Source organism: Physcomitrium patens, chromosome 7 (genome assembly GCF_059467195.1).
Source record: "Physcomitrium patens ecotype Gransden chromosome 7, ASM5946719v1, whole genome shotgun sequence".
Classification (NCBI taxonomy): domain Eukaryota; kingdom Viridiplantae; phylum Streptophyta; class Bryopsida; order Funariales; family Funariaceae; genus Physcomitrium; species Physcomitrium patens.
In genome coordinates this window covers 5,495,254-5,517,519 of record NC_143416.1, presented here as the reverse complement: position 1 = coordinate 5,517,519, position 22,266 = coordinate 5,495,254, and the positions used below count along the sequence as shown (strand labels likewise).

The following is a 22,266-nucleotide window of genomic DNA, read 5'->3' as shown; positions in this document are numbered from 1 at the left end:
GATACGATGGATGGATGAGCGACGAGGACGCAGTGTGGGACCGAGCGGGGGGAAAGGCAGAGGAAGTGGGGGCAAAGTTAGGGCAGGGACGGAGACTGGTGGCGGGGAGGTTGGCTAAAGGGGGTGTCGAAGGAGCAAGGGGAGAAAGAAGGGGGACAGATAAAGAATGGGAAGGGAAGGCAAAGGAAGGCCGGAAGGAAAGGAAGAGGGGAGGAGCCCACCACCGCGGGGGGTTTTGTCGTATACGGGCCCCTCCCAACATGGCTGGCGGCAGGCCGCATCTTCGTCCGGGCTTTGCTGCCAGAAACCAGGAATGCGGGGCCCCCCATTCCCACGAAACCCTTCCCTTCCCCATCTCCATCTCTTCCCTCTCCTTACTCCTTCCGCTTCTTCCTTTACCCTCTTCTCTCTTCTCTCTGCCTTCCGTCCTTTGCTCACCTCCACGGGGTTTGCTGCTTTCTGCGGCGTCTGTTCGGTGTGAATCGTTTGCTTACGAAGTCGGTAAATTAGCACGGAATGGGATAGTTTGATAGGTGAGCGCGTACGGCGTCGGGTTTTTGTGCGCTTGCGGTGTGGGGGGGGGGGAGGAAGAGTTGAAAGGACAGAGACGGAGAGGGAGGAAAAGCGAAAGAGGGAGGAGATGGTGAACACGTGCTCACCACGCGCTGAAGATTCTCTCCTAGGGATCTCGGAGTGATGTGTTGATCTGGCGAATTTTTGTGCGGTGAAGGTTTTGTGAAGTGTCGGAGCTGGGGAATCCGAGTCGGTTTGAAGTGGAAGTTGTGAATTCGGCGAGATCTTAGTTTCGGTTGGAGGGTGTTAGGTGGTTGGTTATTTGCCTTCTCTTTGTTCTTGGTGGGGTCGAGGATGGTCAAGGGATGAGTGGGGGTGGAATCTTCGAGTTGGAGGTGTACATGGAGGCTGTGGTGAGGGCTGTTTGATTTGGGAGGTGACCGAGTATGCAGCTTACGCGGCATGAAGTGAAGCATATTCGGCTGGAACCGTGGCGGGTGCGGGGCTATTTTTTCCTAAGGAACGGAGATTTGAGATGGAAGAGCCGTAGCTGGCTTCTTTCTGCGGTGAAATCAAGGCTAGTTACGCTGTGATACGACTTCTGTTTTGTTTGAAATGGAAGCGGGTGTTCTCAATTAGAGCTCATTGCGGATGCTCTTGGCCTCATGGTTGTGAGCGGCATTCGTCCTTCGAAGTAGGTGTCCGAAACTCCTGTGTACATGATAGTTTGTGTCTTGTCTGTGAATCTCTGTCCTGGCTTCTAAAAGATTTGTCTGGTGGACCTGTTGTTGATGTGATTAAATAGTCCACGAGAAGTAGTGTGTAGCTATTTACTCACTTTTTATGAATGTAGTTCCCTGATCTATCAAATTTAATCCTTCTTTTGAACAAATTTTTAACTAATGTGATTGCTATCTGCCTTCAAGTTTGAGGTATTCCCTGGTTTGTAGCTTTCTGTTTGTCGGTAACTTGACTAGAGTCTACTGATGTTTTCAGGTAATACCTTAGAAATAAGTATGTCGGTTGTGTGGTGTCGATCTACATGGGATAGTGGTCGTTTATGGCTCATGATTTTCTCCTGTGGATCGAAGTTGTGTGTGAAGACATGCTTTTTCATGTTGGCGAAGTCTTCCAAAAGCTTATGAAGGGGATTTGACTTAAGATATGTTGCATAGCGTCTCGATTGTTAATGGTTTTTGAATGGTTTAATATTTAGATTGTCGTACTTGATGCTAGGATGATGTCAATTGATATAACAATTGAATGAAAGTATATAATTTTGTGCTTGGGACATGTTCTAATCTTGTTTGAGTCCTCTGGCAGAGCTCTGGGAACGCCCTCTGCTTGCTAGTTTGTCTCTGAGCACATTATACACTACCCTTAGCTAGACCAGTGCTGGTGAGACGACATACCACAGCTCCTCTCATGGCTGGTTCTCCAATGACTACTCTATCGATTGGGGATTTGTCACCTAGCAATGGTGTTGGAGAGCGCCAGAGCCATGAAACAATTCTCAGGTTGAAAAGTTATTTACCGGATCGATACCCCACCGACCATCTGCTTAATGGCATGTCCACGGGTGAAGTGGCGGTTTCTAATGGATACATAAGTGGAAATCAAAATTCAAGCAAGAGTCTGAAGAGAAAGAGGCCAGAACCTCCTGGAGTACCGTGTGCTCCCGCCTATGATGGTGGGGAATCTACGATTGTGCTGGGCCTAGGCCAAGTTGATGGTGCTAGTAGCATGGATGAGGACTCTGATGTGGTCCTCGGATTAGGCCAATCAGACACCAGGAATTACTCGGGCAATCGTTCAGGAAGTGCACAACTTTGTGGGAGTTTGGGTGGGGATGAGACAGTTCATAGTGGAAGCGCCGCTGCGGAGATGCTCATGGCAAGAAGCCAGGGCCAAGGGCTGAATGGAACTGAACCCGGTGTCCTCCTCCGCTTGAACACCATGGGAAATCTACAATCGGGAGCTCCTGCACCTGGGGGTTCAGGTTGGCCTGGAGACGGTCAACAATACAATAGCCACTCTGAAAAGCATGCTGGGTCACACCTGGGATTAGCTCCTTCGTGCACCGGTTATGTTGACACGATAACTGGTCGGAAGTTTGGAAGTGATGGGCTTCTTCTAGGACTTGATCAAGGGGCAAAGTCTCATTCTAGTAATGGGACTCATTTTCCAGTTGTCGATGAAGGGTCCAGCACAGCTCGCCTTACTTGTGGTGGCTACATGCCTTCTCTTCTGATGGGCAGCCAAATCTATCCTACAGTGGCGTCTGACCGACACCGTGGTGATGCTCGCGGAAAAGGGCGCATGGAAGAAGAAATTGTCGAGCATGATCTTTTGATGACCTTGCGTTCATCTGCTAGCGATGGGACGACTTCTACTAGTGGTGCTTCTGGGTCTGATCGAGCCCCAAAAGTGTGTAAATTTCGAGGGTGCGGCAAAGGTCCGAGAGGTGCTTCGGGCCTGTGCATAGCGCATGGGGGCGGGCGGAGGTCAGTATCTATACTTAATAGTCAACTGCTTTTATTTTTCTATGTTGTTGTTGTATAGACCATTCATTACAACGTCGTTTTTTTTTTTTTTTTCTTTCTTTTTCTTTTTCTTTTCTTTGAATACTTGTTATTTCTAATAATTACGAAGTTGCTGGATGACCCATAGTTATATTGTTATGTCGTTTCCAAAATTTCAATCCTCGATGTATTGTCCTCGATGTGTGTAGATTTACAATTTCTGGTTCATTCTTGGAAGAATTTATTATATTTGCTTCTAATCATGATTCAATGAGGTGGTAGATACGCGGGATATCATCTTATTTGCATATTGCAAATTAAACTAAATTTCACTCTGATTCCCTCAAGTGCAGGTGCCAAAAGCATGGGTGCAACAAGGGTGCAGAAGGACGTACAGTGTATTGCAAGGCGCATGGAGGAGGCAGAAGATGTCAAAGTTTAGGGTGTACAAAAAGCGCCGAAGGGAAAACTGATTACTGTATAGGGCACGGAGGTGGTCGTCGTTGTAGCTTTCAAGGGTGTGGTAAGGCCGCCCGGGGTCGTTCAGGCCTGTGTATTCGTCATGGTGGTGGGAAGCGCTGCCAGATTGAGGGGTGCACTAAAAGTGCCGAAGGGTATTCTGGATTATGTATTTCACATGGTGGTGGACGCAGGTGAGTGAAATTGTTTCCTTGGATATTGGCATATTGTTGAAACTAGGGTTGATTCGTGAAAAGTAGTTACAACTCTGTGATTCAACAAGCGGACAGGACCTGTAGATATCACCAAGTTCTTAATGGTTATTTAGCAGCGCTTTGGCAGTGGTTTGTCTTTGAAATATCCTAGAGTTTTACTTTCCTTATTATCTTCCTTAGGCTGTAGTGCCGTCCTCTACCATCAGTCTACCGACAGGTGAAAGGTTAAGTGGTCAGTTGTGGATTGATTTGGAATGGAATTGCTGGTGTTTCTCATGACCTTGATCTTAATCGTCCTGAAATGCATAGAAAGATGATTGTCAGAGAAGTTCCTTTTTGGTTTCAGTAAGAAACACGTTAATGTAGTGGTTACTGCATATATTTTCCAGAAGGATTGATACATTTTTCTCCTCTTTCAGGTGTCAATTCGCCGGTTGCACCAAAGGAGCCCAAGGCAGCACTATGTTTTGCAAAGCTCATGGCGGTGGAAAACGCTGCATCATACAGGACTGTAACAAGGGTGCTGAGGGAAGTACTCCACTCTGTAAAGGCCATGGAGGTGGGAAACGTTGTGCCTTTGATGGTGGTGGAATCTGCACGAAAAGTGTGCACGGAGGAACCCTCTTCTGTGTGGCTCATGGGGGTGGGAAACGCTGTGCTGTAGAAGGTTGTGGAAAAAGCGCGCGGGGTCGGACAGATTTCTGTGTTCGACATGGAGGTGGGAAACGGTGCAAGGTGGAAGGATGCGGCAAGAGTGCTCAAGGTAGCACAGATTTTTGTAAGGCTCACGGAGGTGGAAAACGGTGCCAATGGGGAACAGAGGGTTTCAACTTTGGTGAACTCGTGAGAGATAAAAACAAAGAACCAGTTTCGGGAGCTCCTTGTGATAAATTTGCACGAGGCAAGACAGGCCTTTGTGCCGCCCATAGTGCTTTAGTTACAGATCGACAAGTACATGGTGGGAGTGCAGTCGGAAGTACAGTTACCCCTGGATTGGCCCCTGGTCTATTTCGAGGCTTGGTAACTGGTGCAGGGCAGAGTCGCCCAAGTGGGATGGCTACTACAAGCACGACTGCGGAGACAACAGCAACTGGTGGTAGCGCACCTCTCAGAAGTATGTCTGGTGAAATGAGGAGCGGAGCGACAGAGAGTCCAGCTGTAACAGGTACTGTTGCTTTACATGTGAATCATTTTATATTCACGTTTGTTAACGCTTATTGTATGTCATATTTCGAAAGGACTATTGTTGTTGACTATGTTGAGGTTTTTGCCAGGCTCGGATGCACCTTCACATACTGGTCGAGCACCGATTGGAATTTGGGCTCAAAGGGGTTCAGCACTTTCCAGGAGTTCTATGTCACAAGGGTTCTCTACAAGTGTCGACAACACAAATCCGTCAATGGTCAGCGATACCTCAGGCACCGTGCATGGTCCTTATCGTGGTGGTTTCTTAAGCGCGTCTCTAGGTGGTAACAGGAGCAATTTTAACGCATCTACAACTACCGGCGTCGGAAGTCTTGCAGAATCTACCGCTGGACTTGATTTGAACCCCGTAGCTACGGATACTTCTCCCCTGCAGCCAACCCCTTCGTCACTGCCTTTTCACCAACCTTTCATTCCTCCTCAGGTAGTGATCTACCCTTTTGGGCGACGAGAAGTTTGTTAATGTTCCTGCTCTTCATTCGTGTCCATAGTAAAATTTTGCGTGTTTTATCTTTTTACTTATTTTATTTTATTTTTATGTTATAACTTCATATGTATCGTCATTCTGTTATGCTGTAGTCGTCCTTGTGTTGCAGACTGTTACTAATATTTTATTTTAATAAATTTCAGGTTTTGGTGCCTTTATCAATGCAAAAGGATATGCACGGATCTTTTAACAAGTCCAAAAATGGGCGGCCACCCCGACCGCAACTCTCAGATTCTGATGAAGGGATGTTCAACATAGGTTTGTTGTCATTGCCCGAGGGGAGAGTTCACGGAGGTGGTCTTATGCCATCTCTTTCGGAGAGTCGTGTTCACGAAGGGAGGTTGATGTCTGCTATACCTGAAGGCCGCGTCCATGGAGGTGCCGTCATGGCCCTTCTAAACAAAGACACATCAGGTGGAGATTCTCAAAATCGGGTAGACGCATTCAACTTCGGGATGGATTCAAGTAGAACTCCCGCACACGGTCTGCGGTATCCAGTGCATGGACACTCCATTCCAGGGTCTTGTGCAGTGGACAATGGGCTGCCACGACCTGACTTGAGTCTGGAGAGAAACAACTCTTTGGGCATCGATGTAGGCCAGTTCTTGGCTACTGGAGTTGACTTGAATTGACTTCATATCAGCGATTTGGAGATTCTGGGTATTTGACGACTTGCAGCTTGCTGACGACGATTTTGATTGACAAATATTGTGGTCAGGATTGTTTGGATAATGAAATATTGCTATTTTCCTTTGTCATTGTAGGAGACCTTTGGCGTGCAATGCGTTGGGGATGGGTGGGTTTATGTTGGTAGCGAACAGGGTTTGATCGGATTTATATTAGGTTCGGCAACAGCAGAGGGAATGCCTGGACATCGGTTTCTCCGAGTGATACAGTAGTGCACTGGTGTGAAATACCCGCCGCTGGTACTATTAGCCCCCCCCCCCCCTTCAGCATAACAATATCGTTGCTCTTTATCATGTCTTAAACTTAGTCCAATTTCAATTATTGAGCTTCGTCTGTGCTGTGTCTTTTACCTTCACCCTCAGTTTAAAAAGGTGGATCTAAAAATGAGGCAACAGCAGAGGCTCCGACTTCAGCCTCATCTGGTTTCGACTCCAGTTTGCAGCATAACAAGCAGAAGTCAGGGCAACATCACTTAGCTCAAGGTTTTGGTGTCATGTTTCCCTGCAGCAGGGTGTAAGTAGATTGAACAGATGAGTCTTGTACATTTATCTGGGGGTTGAGTTATTATTTGGACGAGCTAATATGTGGTGTTATTTGTAATTTACTATGGATAAGGGATTTAATTACACCGTGTTGTGCTGACGAAGTCATGGATTATAATAGTTCATTGTGAAAGTGTTTCTGCTCTTCCATGACTATATTCGCAAAATTAATCACTTTATTTTATAGAAAAACTGTTTCTTTTTCATATACTACCATTACACATTAAGTGAAACTTATATTTATTCCCACAAAAAAAATCTAAATTTAACTTTACATTATGTACTTAATTTAAGATTACATCTTTGTGCAGTCATTATTGATTTATTCATAATAGTTTTCCAGTTTGTAATCTCCGTATGGCTCAATTTTCTAACATTATACGTATGATAATATTGTGCGTTTATTAATTTATACATAATGCCATATGTATGTTGCATAGTATTGTTCTAAATGTATAGTATGTCGAATTACATTATTTCGTATTAACAACACAAAGAATTGTACTTCAATTTAATAATTGCATTAGTGTCAATTCATGCTAGTTAGTTTTATACTTTAAGTGACGTCAAGTTACTTGAAAATCAAGAATAAAAACTCAAAATAAAATCACTAGATAATAAAGTATGTGTCTCATAATATTTTGTACATGCATAAAAGTTTTACATTTTAAAGTTTCTTTTAAACATGTAGTCTCTCAGTCATTATTTTTTGAATACAGGCTCACAATAATCTTTATTTTGTTTTTTTATTTTCATCCCTGTGTATCAAAAAATGCACAAAAACACGTCAATACAATATTCTACTTCTTAATAAAGAAGATCCCAGAAGTAACTCATCAATATTTCAACAACACTCACATTTTTGAGATTAAATGTTTTCCATGCACCTGAAGAAATATTCAAAAAGTAACAACCACACTAAAATAACAACTGAACTAAAATAGAATAAAATAAAGGTGTAAGTCAGAAAAAGTAAAAGGTAGTGTAAGGTTTATGCGTCCATGAATCTATCTAGCACGGCGAAAGGGGTAGAACCTTCACGGCCATTTATAGTAAGGACCGGAGTTGGAGAGACCTCTGGGGTGGCGGAGGGGTGCGGGCGTGGTTATGGGGTCACAAGTCTGGTGCCCGTGGGAAAAGAGGCTAAGACATAGAGAGGAGGGGGGGGGGGCGGGTCTTGAGCGGGGCTCATACGCAGAGTGAGGGAGGGAAGGAGCTGTTTTATTCTTAGCCAATTTTTCTCGTGCACTCCCGTTTGTGTCTGTTGTGCTCTACGAAGATTTAGGGTTTCCTCTTCAATGCCCGCGTTGCTGTCTTTCGTCTTTTGCCTTGCTGCTGTCATCTCATCCTCTGGCTTTCCAGTCGAATGGGCAAGCGACGGGACCGACGCCATGCCGTGCTCGGCGGTGGTGGCAGGAGAGTCAAATTAGACCTCCGCAATGACGAAGACAAGGTCCCTTTGGCCGCTGGTTTTGAAGGTTGGTTCCTCGTTCTAATAACTTCTTTCGTGGGAGAATTTTTTGCGGATTGTCGTTATTTTTAGTTTAGCTTCGCACTGCTGAGAGGCGAGGGAGTCGGTTGTGGATCTTCCGGCAGGCTTTTCGTTTGCCGTTGGAGTCCTTCATTTTCTCTGATATTGGGTTTTTGGGATGAAGCTGGTTTGAATTTTTGCCCTTGCATGCTGACTAGGAACTCGAGCAGTGCTGCCTTCTTTTCATGTCGGAAGAGACTCGGTTTGAGAGGATTAGTTTAGTATGTTTCGCGTGGGTTTGTAGTCGTTGCAAATTCTATCGTGTTAGTTTATTCTCTATCGCGCGTCGTCCGCCACTTGCTTTTCCTTCTCTCTTAAAAACTCACAGCTACTATTTGTTTGTCTGGGATTGGAGTTTAAGGTTTTGCCACGTTGCATGCAGGGAAGAGCAGCATGAGTGATGTTAGTTGCACGGTGGAGGAAGGAGGTGAAAAGACTGGTGTTGAAAGCGATGAAAGACAGTCTCCGCATTCCTTACCAGGTGGGTTCACCGGGCTAGCAAGGATCCCCACACTTATGGTGGTCCTGCAACCATTCGACAGTGTTGTCTCAATGCCAGGGCATGATTCTTTTCTCGAATCAAAATTCTAAAGCCCTATGTTCAAACCAAAATATGGTCCGGAAAAGAAAAGAAAAAAAACTACTTGAGAGTGAAAATGGGGCCTACTCTAGCTGGACCCGCTCCTAGTGCTTGTGTTGGGAGTGAAAGGGCCGTCCTCGCTCGCAGTGGAAGGATGATGATGTTGAATCAGATCTTGTTAAGGCCTCTCCTTCTGCTTTGTCATTTGTGATGGTGCCAGCTGGACTGCGCGGGTGGAGATTTGCAGATCGGCAGCACTCGGTTCGTATGTTTCTAGCTTGTTTGGTTTGTCAAATCCTCTCCCCTTTTCCTCTCTATGAACTCTATTGTCGTGCTATGCTACCAAAGGGTACGAGACTCTTTAGAGGCGCTCTCGTTAGCGCCTACTTAAGATCTAAGGTTGGTTGGTTGATTGATGGTGAGGCATATGAGTTGAGGTCCCCAAGCAAGAAGCGCGAGAGACTTGGGAACAACAGCTTTGCCTGCTTGTATGTCTCTGCTTACTTACTTTCTTTTTTATCCTCCTATGAAATGTGCAGGCTCTGTGCAGGTTAACCCTCTCTTACTTTTGGGTCAATATAGTGATGATGAAGCAGAAGGAGAAGAACAAATGCTTGCAGATGGTTTTAGTGGAGGTGCTTCAGCTGTCGCTGTTGTTGGCCAAGTGGATCAGAAGGTACAAGACTCTAATTCATTATTTTGTTTTCTGCTGGTTGCATACTAGCTATATTGCTCACAAGCATGCTTTGTCTAGGAATTCCCCACAGGTCGATATATTCCTAGACATACATGAAGTGGACATGTTTTCCTCTGTTATTACCATTTTATGTCTAGGAGTTCCCCACAGGTCGATATATTCTCTCTTGCATTAGTGTATCTATAATGTTCATGTATTCTTGCTCTTTATCTCTTGTATGGACTGAATAGGTTTACCTGTCAACCGCTCTTATATTCCAAAAGTAGAACTGTTTTCGAATGTGTAGTTGTTAAACCTTCTGTGAAAACTTTTCACCTGTTACTAGATCTCTTGGATTATAACCCTTTGATTACTTATGTTAATACCCAGCATGTCGTTAGTTCTATTTTCAAGTTAAGTTTTAAACCGTGTTGAATCTGTTGTGAGTAAATTGTAACTGAAGGCACCACTTCAGTGGCACCGAGTCGATGGGAGCATTTTTGTCCTTAGTTTGTTAGCGTAACTGGTGCAGCCGCGGTCGTATGATTTCAATCCTTCTTAATGCTAAGACCCAAAATTGACATTTTTGTTTTTTGTTTGAAGGTGGCCAGCTTTCTTGCAGACCTCGAAACAAGTGGTATTTTGAAGGATGAGAGTTCTGATCACGAAAATAAAATGGAGCCAGAAGGAACTGAAGAGGCAAAACCTCCACAAGGTACAAGCATCTTTCAAGGGAGTGGTGATTTACATAAGATGACATTTGTTTGTTTACTTTGCATGAGAACTCCTGCTCAACACGAAAAAGGTGGATTTGAGGTTTGTCTGCAACTTCTCACGGTTTGTTTGCAGAGATTCTAAGCAATTTAGAGTTATTTGTTTATCTTATCTTATTCTGCTCTTAAATGTACATGCCAGTGCATCTCAACTTATATGTGTCGGCCTGGGAGCTTTTGCAGACGTGGACACTGAAGAGAATGAGTTAATATGCGAATGGGAAGCAGTTTTGCATAAAGAGAGTTCCGAGTATTATTACTGGAACAAGTTTACAGGTGTAACCACATGGGAAAAGCCGGCAACTTATGCAGAATTCGAAGCGCGGAAAGCGAAGGGTCTTCAAAACAGAGTCGAAATTGAGAAAAAATGTTCAGTCCAAGATCCTCAATCAAGCAGTGAACCTGCCCATGAGTTCTCGGTGCAGGAAGATGTTTCCGAGTCAGATGATGCTGCAGTGCAAGACGCGAAGAATATTGAACTTATGGAGGAACAATGCGTAGCAGAAATTGAAAGTGGCCAGTTGGAGGGTACTGGACGAAAGGAAGCGTCTTTCGATCATTCGGAAAAGCAAGATGCAAGTTCTGACCACAACGGCGGAATAGAATCTGGCAGTTTATCAGAGACGAGAGAGAGTGTTGAAAGAGTATACTGCTCATCGGAGAGTGTTATAAAGTTTTCCGCAGATTTACAGCGTGATCCAGACTTTTCTGCAAGTGCAGCTACTGTGGAGCATGATGCAGGTGATGCCTCTAAGTTCAAAGAGAGCATGAGTCTGAACATGGTTGAAAATGTTGTGGGTGCTGAAGACATGAACCCTGCAGTTGGATCAACCGTATCTGGACATACCGGAGATCGCCCCACTACTGCCGATGAAGTAGAGACCACCGATTTGCAAAATCTGGATTTAAAAAATGTAATGGAGCAGTCAAGGAGGTACGATCACCAGCGCTTAATAGAGCGGGGTGAAATTTTGGTGCAAGGGTTCAAAATATTAGCAGGGTAAGGAGTTCTGATGCTGATACTGGGCACATTGAATTCGTTTGACTGCGAAGATGCCTACGCATGGTTTACCTATGTATGTTATTTTTTCCATTTTGGTTATGTAGTCTACTTTACATGGACATTGTGAAACGAATGAAGATCTGTTTGTAAATTGCAGCGAAGCTCTGCGTCGTCTATCATCAAGGCTGCGGCTAGCCGTTGAATCAGAAGTAAGATTGTGTGACTGCAAAGCCGTAGCCAAGCATGATTCCGTGGAAAAACAGTATTGGGAGTACATGGATTCTCAAATTGCAAGGTTAGAAGCAATTTTACCTATTGAGCAAGCTGCGCCATCATTGGAGACAGAGCAACAGAACTTTATTAGTATTGAGGACGGAAAGCCCCAATCTAGAGGAGATGGTTACATGCATGGAGTTGGAAGTACAGAACACGAGCCTGAAGCACCTGGGAGTTCTCAGTTATCATTGCCAAAGTCTGAAAGAGATTTTAAACCTACGATTCAATTAAGAAGCGAAGATGAAGGTACCTGTTTCTGTGGTTTCGTGATAGGCTTGCTCTTTGATCTATCAGGACTAATATGCAATGGATAGAAGTTTCGGGAAATTGGATAGTCTTGCCATTTCGACAGTATATAGTTTATCTGGCATTCGATACGAAAGTGTCCAGTATGCACTGTTGAGGTTTCGGTTTAGTGGTGCAAGCAGATGCTAACGGCGTCTGTGAACTCTGATACAGATATGGATGTCGACATGGATGTGGATATGGAAGCTGAAGATGATCATAACTTTGGTACTTCTGTCGCCGCCGGATCTGTGGATAACAATGTTACTAACGCTATGGCGTTATCCGTGCCGTATGAGTCTTCCGTAGGACAGACAGTGATGTACATCCCTACTCCACCATTATCTCAAGTTGTCTCCTATGGACATATGGGATCCTTGCCTCCTGAAGCTGCATACATTCCTCCTGCTCAATCACTTCCTCCCATGAACGATGCCCCTCTATTTCCTGTTGTCCCAATCTTTCCTAGTGTAGCTCCCGTGTTCCCTGTTATGCAGTCCTCCGTTCCTTTGCCTCAAGCTGAATCATGGGTTCCTCCACCTCCTCCAGAAGATGAATGGGTTCCCCCACCTTTGCCAGATCACGAAGCTCCTCCCCCTCCAGATGAGGATGAGCCTCCTCATTCTTCCGCATCAGGTCAGAGTGCTGTCGACACATTTTCAGCGTCTAGTCATCTTGCTTATCTAAGTTCTGCTGTACCCGTGAATTCCTCAAGTGCTTATTATTCAGTAGGGACAAACCTGTCGAGCCAAGAAACTCCGAGTACGGATAGACCTTCAGACGGTGGGAAGTTTGGTGCTATCGAGTTGGATACTGGCACTGCCCATATTAATGGCAATGCTGTACCTTCTTCAGGGGTGAGCATATTGCCAGCTGACACCTCCACAAAGAAAAGTACTAAAGGTGAGGTTAGAAAGACATTGACTTGTACATCACCATTAGCATGGAGGGTTTTCTTTTTCTTTTATTTTCTTTTCACTTCTCGCTTTTTTGCTTTCTGAAGTATCCCTCTGTATTAGTAGCTTGTTTTGGAGTGCTGTTTTACGAAATTTTGGTTTGGTAACTGTTGAGCTTATCTTTGTGTTGATGGTTTTATGCTAGGCCGTGTCAAGAAACGGTCTCACAGTGCGGCAGTTGGAGCATCATTGATGTCTAACAAGAAGGTTTCTACCTTAGTTAATAAGGTGCAAATCATACCTACGCTTGTGTCTGGTATTTGTATGTTATGTGTCTTCTTACTGTGAGTGTTACAGACTGTTGTAAGCACTGTGTGTACTAGCCTTTGGTTTGTAAACAAGTATCTGACGTAGTTGTTCTTAAGAATGTTCTGAGCCTGTGATGTGACGTACCAGTGGTTAGCAGCACAGGAGGAGCTACACTCTAGTGACGAAGCAGATGAAGATAAAGATATGTTTGATGTTGAAGCTTTGGAAAGAAAGCGGCAAAAAGAAATAGAGGAATGGAGGCATCAGACTCTGGCCAGTGGTGGTGCTTTAGAGAACGCTAATTTTCAACCGCTTGGGACTTTAGACTGGTATTTCACAACATTCTGCTGACGTGTTTTAGGAATCAGTATGGTTACCAAATACCTCTTGGTTATATAGTTTTGTGGTTAATTCTCTCTGTGGTAGCGAGCTTTGACATTATTAGCGTTGATCTTGGCACATTGTGAGTTTCTTAGGAAGACACCTGGTGAAGCTAATCCAAATTCGAGTTCTCTAGATATCAGTATGTTGATCTTGTATGTACATGCGTCAAACAATTTATGCATCGAAAGATGCTAATAAAAAAAATGTAAGTTTCTGAAGGTCTTTTGTTGTCCTATATTTCAGGAGGGAGAGGGTAAAAAAGGCCAAGGAGGCAAGTAAACTGGCAACAAAAAAGGGAAAATCTGCAAAATCGGAAGAGTCTCAAAAGGAACCGACGAACGTATCAGATGAGTCCAGTCTTGATGCGGACAAAGTGGCTGTTAACACTACGCCACCAAAGAGGCCGGATCTGAAAGAGCTCACAAAGGGTTTACCTGCTGGTTGGCAGGTACTTGGTGTCTTTCGTACTTGTTGTTCGTTGATTTCATTTTCTCTGTTCTGTGCATTTTTTTTAGCTATCTTATTGTTGATAACTATATCTCTACTAATAAAAAGTTGAGCTAGACGTATCAAACCCAAACCATCCTTTAGTTCTTTGTTTCTAAGTGGATACAAACTGTTCAGCTGTATCGGAGTGCAGTATTCTCAGTTGCATCCCTTTGACGTGTAACATATTGTTTGGGATTTATAATTCCTCGTACAAAATCATTAGTGAGAGGTATTGGTGACCTCGTTTCTAATGATGTTGTCATTCTTTCATTGGTGTCAGGCTTTCTGGGATGCGGAGTCTTGTGAAGTGTATTACGGCAATGTGAAAACATCCGAAACGAGCTGGGATAGACCATCATGATACCAGATCTGATGGACCAGCACGTGTTACACCCCAGACCGAATTGAATGGGTCTTAGAATTTTCTTTTTGACTGAGCATATTATTCTCAGATGGCAATAAGATACATTCGAGCAAAAACTAGATCCGTAATGAGATGGGTTAGTTGGGGATAATTTGGGCTTTTGTCAATTTGTCATCTTTTTCTAAGCCTCTATTGTTTATCACATTGAGTGCAAGGATGCAAAGTTCAAAACAGAAAAAGAAAAAAAAGGTGTACACGTGGCTTCCCTATAATTCGACAATTGTTCTGAGATGGTTTTTATGAGTTTCATAATAAGTTGACGCTATTATACAATGGTGACATTACACAAAGAAGAGAATACAAAATAAATGTGTTGCTGGTTTGATACTTTGTGTGGTAAGTTGGTACCTAAATGTATTCTGTCAAACCAGTTTCACCCTGTTAATGCACAGCTGCCTTGAATAGGCTGATTGAACCACAACGCCCAGGTTTAGGCAATTTCAAGCCATGAAAACTTCAAGTGAAGAGCAATGTTGTAAAGATTAAGACACAGTGATGAGCACTGCAGCTCGAGTTATCTTCAGTATCGGTCAAGGATTCTGTAATGCTGAAACCTTTGCTTCTGGGTCGTGCTCATTCTTACCAGTATTAATGTCCTGCTTGGTTGCAATAAGTGCAGGGGTGGTTGGCCTTCCTAGTTGAACTAATAATATCAGTGTTTTTTTTTGAAAAATAATGACACCAATATGGTAATAGTGAGTGATTTGTAGAGTCTTTTTTGAATTAATAACTATTCAAAGGCATCAAAAGAGGAGTCTTTATGGGTTAACTTTGCTGTTCACAATTTTGTTAGAAATGGGATGTCAGAAATTTGTGTTTTGTTTGTGAAAGTATTCATTTTTTACCACCAAATGCCTTTGTTGCAGACTGGAAGTGTTGCAATGGTCCACTGCAAAAGCCAGTACTTCAGGATTTGCAAGTGCTTGACCTTGGTTCATTGTCAATGTAGCCTAGGATGTGTTGCACAATCTAGTGAGTAATCTTTACATGGAGTGAGTACTAATTAGTTTTTTCTTTTTTCTTTTCTCTTTTTCATTCATCATCATTTTTGTTGTGTATGTTAGGATTAGCAAAGGGTAGACAATATTGTTTTAGGTGCCATGCCTTCCTACACCTAATGTGTCAAAAGAGACAAGAGGCAAATAATGCTAAGATATTTGAGAGGTGCCACAATTAATACATGTGCCAATCTCTCAATGGACCTTAATAAAGAAAGGGAGGTTCTCAAATCTTACAATATCTCTAGTTGAAGTGAGTACTTGTACTTGATTTTGTATAATTTAAGTGAATTCTTTCTACCAAGATTTTTCAAAAGTTATGCCACCTTTCTTCTACAAATGGAATCAAAAGAAGTTATTAAGAAGGTTTTGGCATCTTATCACATTGATTATGAATTTGGGTTATTGTTTGGTCTTTGGATTTTGCTAAGTTACTTGATATTACTCCACATGAAGCTAAATATATGTTGGTGATAGTGGAGCATTTCAACAAATAGATTGAACTTGTTATACCACAAAATTCTTCAAAGTTGGCAACTATGTTTGTATGTTTAAGCAAAGGTTTTTAATAGAACCATGCTCATGGCTATAGAGAATTTGTCAAATGCTCAATATTGTAACACCTTACAATATGCTCACACTTGTAGTGGAGCTTATCAACCTCAATTATAAAGATTCTTTGTAAGAGATTATGTATATTTGCAATATGAGATACTTACAATACTCGATACCAAGATAAATCTCACAATTTTTTGTATGAAGGATGTGTTGTCAAGTAGTATTTTGATGTTAGAAGGCAAGAATGAACAAGAGTGCCAAGAGTACTCCAAAATTTGTGTTCCATGTCATCTTCCTATTCATGAATTTGTTTTCTCTAAGTTGGCAATTATATTAGATGATATTATAGACATCCAACAAGAAGATTCTATGAATATTCTATAAATATTTTATTAGATTTTAGAAAGATTTTTAGAATATTTTAGAAGGTTCTAGAAGGTTCTTAAAATATTCTAGTAGATTTTAGAAAGTTCTAGGATAATAAAAGAAGTTGTTTAAAAAGCTTCTTAGGATTGCTTCATCTTCAAGTAATATGGAAACTTCTCAAGAAGCTTTCAAATACTTAGTATATATTGAAATTAAGATTGAAGACATCCTAAATCTTAACAATATATCTTTTAGAGCTCTAGCTCACCTTTCTTGGTATTGATCTTGTATTCTACATTTAATCAAGTTCTTGTTAGCTTTCTTATTGAAACTCTTCCATTTAACTTCTTGTTTGGTTTCTTATATATTGTATCCAAGATAGTTTATAGAGACTACCCTCTTATCAATACTAGAGCTTCATCGTTCTTGATAGAGAGTGGATTATCCCTCTACTTCAAGGCATCTAAGCGCTCTAGAAGTTGAGGAGTATCCTCCTTTAAATTGTTATTGTTTAGAAATTCTTTTTTTTTTTCTTTCAAGGTAGCTGGAGGTGAAGATGTTAGTATGGTTGAATATCTCTAGTTGAAGTTAGATGTTATTATGAACACACTGAATGCTTTAGTTTGTAGAATTGCTGAAATTGAGGATTTTTTTGTAAGATTTCATGGTGATGCAAGACTTGTAGTTGGTTAGTATGTGATGCAATTACTTTCTCAAGCTTCTATATGCAAAGAGGAAGTAACACATGTATTTCAATAAGAAAATTGATCTATTCAACAATATAAGGAGCTTCATATTAGTCTTCTAAAAAAATTGGATGACACATGGTCAAAGTTTTGAGAATATGTTAACCAAATTCAATTGGTAACTTTTCTACAACCTAAGCGCTATCTAATAGAGAAGTCACGAGTTGGTGTAGTTGGAACTTTAATCATAGGATAAATCTTATCTTGGTTTGCTCCTTTATTTGAGAAGAGATCTCTACTCTTGAGTAATTTTAAAGCTTTCTTAGAAGCATTTGCAGAGGCATTTAAAGAACATGATAAGATTCAATGGATGACAACAAAGATTCACTCATTATATTAAAGATCATGCTTTGCATTAATTTATGTATCTAATTTTAAGCAATTGGCTTGAACCATCAATTGGGATGAACAAGCTCTTATGAGCCAATTCTATTGGAGATTAAGGAATGATGTGAAAGACCTACTATTATCATTACTTGATTCTCAAACACTCAATGAAGCTATCAAAAAAGTTGTGAAGTACAATAATTGATTATTTCAATGTTATCAAGATCAATGCTTATAAACTTTGACAAAATAATGCATTGAAAATTTGTACTTTGATGCGTCAATAAATACATTACTTTTATATTTGGGAGTTAAAGTTATGCAAATTGATACAATATAATTTAAACCTCTTATATTAGAAGAAGAGAATCATCAATTTGAATAAGTCTTATGCTTGTATTGTAGAGAAGAAGGCCACAAATCTGTGAATTGTCTAAAGAAACAATGTACAACCAAAACTAGGAGTATGATCATTCAAGAAAACGAGGAGGCTTAGGCACAATACGAACTATATAGCTAGACATTCTAATATCTCAAATTCATCAAGATCCCTCTTTTTCTGACCAATGTGCTTATTATTTTATTATATCTTTATCTCTTAGATCATAAAAACTTCAAACAAATGCCTTACCAGATTCAAGAGCATCTGCTTATTTTTTAGATGAGGAATTTTCTAAACTTCATAAAATTCTTTTAGTACAAAAGTCAAAACTTGTATATGTAGAAGTAATAAATGGCTGATCTTTATCTTCAATCAATATTATTTATGAGACCATATTACTAAAAATATCACTTCAAGGCCATAATAGTAAAATAATATTTAATATAATTAGAACTCTATCTAATTCTATTATTCTAGAACTTTTGTGGTTAGAAAGATATGATCTATCTATACATTAGAGGTTTTATAAGATTGAATTTCCTATTGAATCTCTTTGAGCAAAATTTATCAAAAATTCATGAATAATAAAGCTTTTATTTTTAAAAACAAGGATTTTTGTGAAGATGGCTAAAAAAAATATATCATTTGTTATTTATGCAATTCCAGTTCATGAAGAAGTAAGTTTGTTAGTAGGTATCCTAGAGCAATATAAGAAATTTCAAGATGTCTTCAAAAAAACAAAATATCGACATATTATTGGAACATCGATTATATGATTAAGCCATCGATCTTCAAGAAGGGGCTCAACCACCATTTGGTCCAATTTATAATCTATTACACAATAAGCTTTTGGCATTAAAGGATTACATTGACAAAAATCTTGCAAAAAACTTTATATGACATTCCAAATCTCTAACATGTGCACCAATATTTTTTGTGAAGAAAAAAGATGGATCTTTGCAAATGTGTGTGATTATTGCAGCCTGAATAAAATAATGGTGAAGAATTATTATCCATTACTATTGATATCAAGGCTTTTGGAGCAACTTTGTCAAGCTAAGATCTATACTAAAATAGATGTGCATAGAGCATACAATTTGCTATGGATTAAAGAAAGAGATGAATATAAGATAATATTTCAAACAAAATACAAATATTTTGAATACAATGTCATACCTTTTGCATTAACAAATGCTTCTACTATATTTCAATATTTAATGAATGATGTTTTTTGAGAATTCTTAAACAAGTTTGTTATTTGTTATTTTGATAACATCTTAATCTACTCCAAGACTCTTGAAGAACACGAATAGCATATGAGATTAGTCTTATAAAAAATATAGGATGCAAGATTATATGCCAAATCGGAAAATTGTATATTCTATTAGCCAAAAGTGGAATTTTTTAGATATATTATATCCAATGAAGGCTTGTTGATGGACCCAAAGAAAGTTCAAGTTGTAATAAAGTGGGCAACTTCAAAGATAATATAGGATGTACAATATTTTCTTAAATTTGCTAATTTCTATTGAATATTTATCAAGAATTATTTCCAAGTTTCTACTCTTTTGACTCGGTTGACATCCAAAGATAAATTGCAATACATACCTCAAGTACAAAAGACTTTTTAAGATTTAGAGGCAACTTTTATTATAATTCTAATATTATTACATTCAAATTTCATGAAGGCCTTCTATTTGGAGATTGATGCTTTTGACTTTGCATTAGAAGCTATACTATCATAGTTGGAAAAGGATGGAAAGCTCCATCCAATTACATTCTATTCTAAAAATTTTATAGTTGTCAAGATTAATTATAAAATTTACAATAAATAATTTTTTATAGTTATAGATTCTTTCTAAGAATAGTATTACTTATTAGAAGATCCTATATATCTTATAATTATATATACGGATTACAAAAATTTAGAATATTTCATGTTAGCTCGGGTTTTGAATTGCCGCTCAACTTATTGGAATATATTATTATTTCATTTTGATTTTGTAATTACATATTGACTAAAAAAGTAGCATGGACTATCAAATTTTTTATCAAAGAGATCATATCTTACTCTATATGCTAGAGAAGCAATATTTGATTAGTAATATATCACTCTCTTGAAGCCAATTTTTTTTTGTCTTTGTGCTATTACTATGGTTACACTTGTTAATTTAAGTTTTTTTGAATAATTTTGTACAATGATAGTTAAGAATTCATTAGTTTGTAATATCAAGCAGCCTTATCAACAATAAATTCAAATTTGTGGAAGATCTTTTGTATTTTGAAGATCATTTATATATTCTAAAAGAACCAATACAACTTCATGTTCTTTAAATTCGTCATGATTTTCTAGGTGCAAGACATTTTGGATTTAATAAAACATTGGAGCTTATCTCTTGAGATTTTTGGTGGCATTAAATGTAAAAGACCGTGAAGGATTTTGTTCTTTAATGTGACATTTGTTCAAGATCCAAGAATTTTTAATATTATCTTTATAAACTTCTACAGCCACTACCAATTTCAAAGAAATGATGGACTTTAATATCAATGGATTTCATCACTAATTTGTTGCCATAAGTTATGTATGATACTATATATGTTGTTATGGATCCACTTATAAAGATGGTACATTTTGTCCCATGCAAAAAGATAATTTTTAGAGAAGAAATGAGAAGGGTCTTTCTTCATAATATATATTAATATCATGGCCTATCTAATGACATCATTTTTGATCAAAAACCTCAATTTATATCAAAGTTTTGGAAATCTCTTTTTGAGATATTAAAGGTAGATATCAAACTTTTTTTTTCCTTCTACCTTCAAACAAATGGTCAAATAGAACAAGTCAATCAAGTTTTGGAGCAATATTTACGATGTACTATCAATCATCAACAAGTTGATTAAACCTTATATTTATCTTTAGTAGATTTTTTTTATAATAATATTCTTCATACTTTGACTTAGAAAATACCATTTTACTCCAATTATGGTTACTATTTGAAGCTTGATTTGTTATGTACATCAAAGAATAAAAATTCAACAGTTGAAGATCTTGCAAAACAATTTTCATAGCTCCAAATAACTTTAAAGCTCCATTTACAAGCAGCTCAAGATTCTTACAAAGAAACTTCATACAAATTTAAAAAATAATCCTTTATTTTTCAAGTTGGAGATAAAGTATGGCTTCTTTGACGAAATATAAAGACTAATCATTCTTGCAATAAGTTGGACTACCAAAGACTATGGCCATTTTGTATTCAAAAGTAAATCAATCCAATGGCTTATTAGTTGGAACTACCCACATCTATGAAGATATATCCAATCTTTCATGTTTATTTCTTAGAGGATTATTTGGAATCAACTATTCTAAGAAGAATACAAGCATCATTGCTTTGCATTGAATTAGATAATCATGTGAAATATGACGTAGAAAAGATCCTTAATTCTAAGCAAAGAAGATGCAAGTTGGAGTATTTTATTCATTGGCATGGCTACAATATCAATGAACATACATGGAAACTAATAAAAAACCTAATTAATATGCCGCAAAAAATACATGAGTTTAATTGACACTATCTTCAAAATTCTAAATCTATTTTAGAATGACTTTTCTATGAAGTTACTTAAATATTGTATACAAGAAAGAATGTAGATATAAAATTCATGCTCCTCATGGAACTTAGAATTAGAAGGAAAAGTGATATTTTGGATTTCTAACAAGAAAATTTTAGGAATATTCTTAAGATATTCTATTAAATTTTAGAAGATTTTAAAATATTCTTAGAATATTTTAGAAGATTCTAAAATTTTCTTAAAATATTTTAATAAATTCTAAAAAGTCTTAAGAAGATTAAAAAAGTTGTCTGAGAAGCTTCCTAAAGTTGCTTCATCTTCAAGCAACATATGAACTTTTCAAGAAGCTTCCTAATACCTAGTATATATTAGAGTTGAGGCTAAAGAAATCCTCACTCTTCACAACATATCTTTTATAACTTTAGCTCATCTTTCTTGTTATTGATCTTATATTCATCAGATTTAATCAAGTTCTTGTTAGCTTTCATATTGAAACTCTTTTGTTCAACTTCTTATTTGGTCTCCTATATAATATATCCATGATAGATGGACTTTCATGTTTTATTTGTGGTGAAAAAAAAAAAATGGTAGCTATCATACTATTATATAACTAATGTCATCATAGGTGACACATGGCATATTTGACATCTTTCCTTTCAATTCTTCTCTTTGAAATTAGACTTGTCTTCATTGTAGAAAGTCTTCTAATCATGGCACATCCACTAAAAAAAAGTTAACATCTTTGGAATTACTACCTTATTTTAATGATCTAGTTGCCAATTAGATGGTTGTTATTACTTATGGATTTTACACCAAAAAATATTGAAGGCAATTAATGATGGAATTCACATGCACCATGCCTATAGTCTTGTGGTCACTTTCTCATTAACTTGGTTGACTTGTCTTTATTCTATAACATTAACTTGAATATCCTTCCTTGATTTTGTAACATATGGTCTTTGCTAAAAAGGCTCTATTTGTAGACCATATGGATTCAAAGAAATAAATTTTTATTTGAAAAAGTATAAAGTGAATTCCATACTAAAACTCTAATACAACAAG

General features: G+C 38.9%; 2 protein-coding genes across 7 annotated transcripts; both read left to right on the top strand.

Annotated features, from left to right (window-relative positions):
• Nucleotides 1-424: 424 nt before the first annotated feature.
• Nucleotides 425-6,712, top strand: LOC112284640 (uncharacterized). Its single transcript, XM_024524639.3, has 6 exons — nucleotides 425-1,207; nucleotides 1,837-3,017; nucleotides 3,389-3,688; nucleotides 4,129-4,874; nucleotides 4,984-5,336; nucleotides 5,543-6,712. Exons 2-6 carry the CDS (start codon nucleotides 1,939-1,941, stop codon nucleotides 6,029-6,031), a joined length of 2,967 nt encoding a protein of 988 aa, XP_024380407.1. The 5' UTR covers nucleotides 425-1,207; nucleotides 1,837-1,938; the 3' UTR covers nucleotides 6,032-6,712.
• Nucleotides 6,713-7,800: 1,088 nt separating this feature from the next.
• Nucleotides 7,801-14,506, top strand: LOC112284746 (uncharacterized). Of its 6 annotated transcripts, none has more exons than XM_024524910.3 (12): nucleotides 7,801-8,106; nucleotides 8,542-8,640; nucleotides 8,960-9,000; nucleotides 9,279-9,415; nucleotides 10,019-10,130; nucleotides 10,372-11,188; nucleotides 11,349-11,713; nucleotides 11,927-12,655; nucleotides 12,854-12,936; nucleotides 13,105-13,286; nucleotides 13,585-13,789; nucleotides 14,111-14,506. In XM_024524910.3, the coding sequence occupies exons 4-12, from the start codon at nucleotides 9,350-9,352 to the stop codon at nucleotides 14,189-14,191; spliced, it is 2,640 nt and encodes an 879-aa protein (XP_024380678.1). In that variant the 5' UTR covers nucleotides 7,801-8,106; nucleotides 8,542-8,640; nucleotides 8,960-9,000; nucleotides 9,279-9,349; the 3' UTR covers nucleotides 14,192-14,506. The 6 variants fall into 6 exon arrangements, 5 of the variants coding, with proteins under 5 accessions (XP_024380678.1, XP_090107937.1, XP_024380674.1 ...); XM_090251811.1 differs by lacking the exon at nucleotides 8,960-9,000 and having other exon boundaries at nucleotides 7,822-8,106; nucleotides 11,927-12,388; nucleotides 12,608-12,655; XM_090251812.1 differs by having other exon boundaries at nucleotides 7,867-8,106; nucleotides 8,960-9,024.
• Nucleotides 14,507-22,266: the final 7,760 nt, after the last annotated feature.

Excerpts from the sequence above, each read along its gene's own strand:
- LOC112284640 (XM_024524639.3), top strand. The coding sequence starts at position 1,939 with ATGGCTGGTTCTCCAATGACTACTCTATCGATTGGGGATTTGTCACCT. Across the intron at positions 3,018-3,388 it reads GCGCATGGGGGCGGGCGGAG|GTGCCAAAAGCATGGGTGCA; the intron begins GTCAGTATCTAT and ends CCTCAAGTGCAG. Across the intron at positions 3,689-4,128 it reads TCACATGGTGGTGGACGCAG|GTGTCAATTCGCCGGTTGCA; the intron begins GTGAGTGAAATT and ends CTCCTCTTTCAG.
- LOC112284746 (XM_024524906.3), top strand. The coding sequence starts at position 7,995 with ATGGGCAAGCGACGGGACCGACGCCATGCCGTGCTCGGCGGTGGTGGC. Across the intron at positions 10,131-10,371 it reads AGAGGCAAAACCTCCACAAG|ACGTGGACACTGAAGAGAAT; the intron begins GTACAAGCATCT and ends GAGCTTTTGCAG. Across the intron at positions 13,790-14,110 it reads GTTTACCTGCTGGTTGGCAG|GCTTTCTGGGATGCGGAGTC; the intron begins GTACTTGGTGTC and ends CATTGGTGTCAG.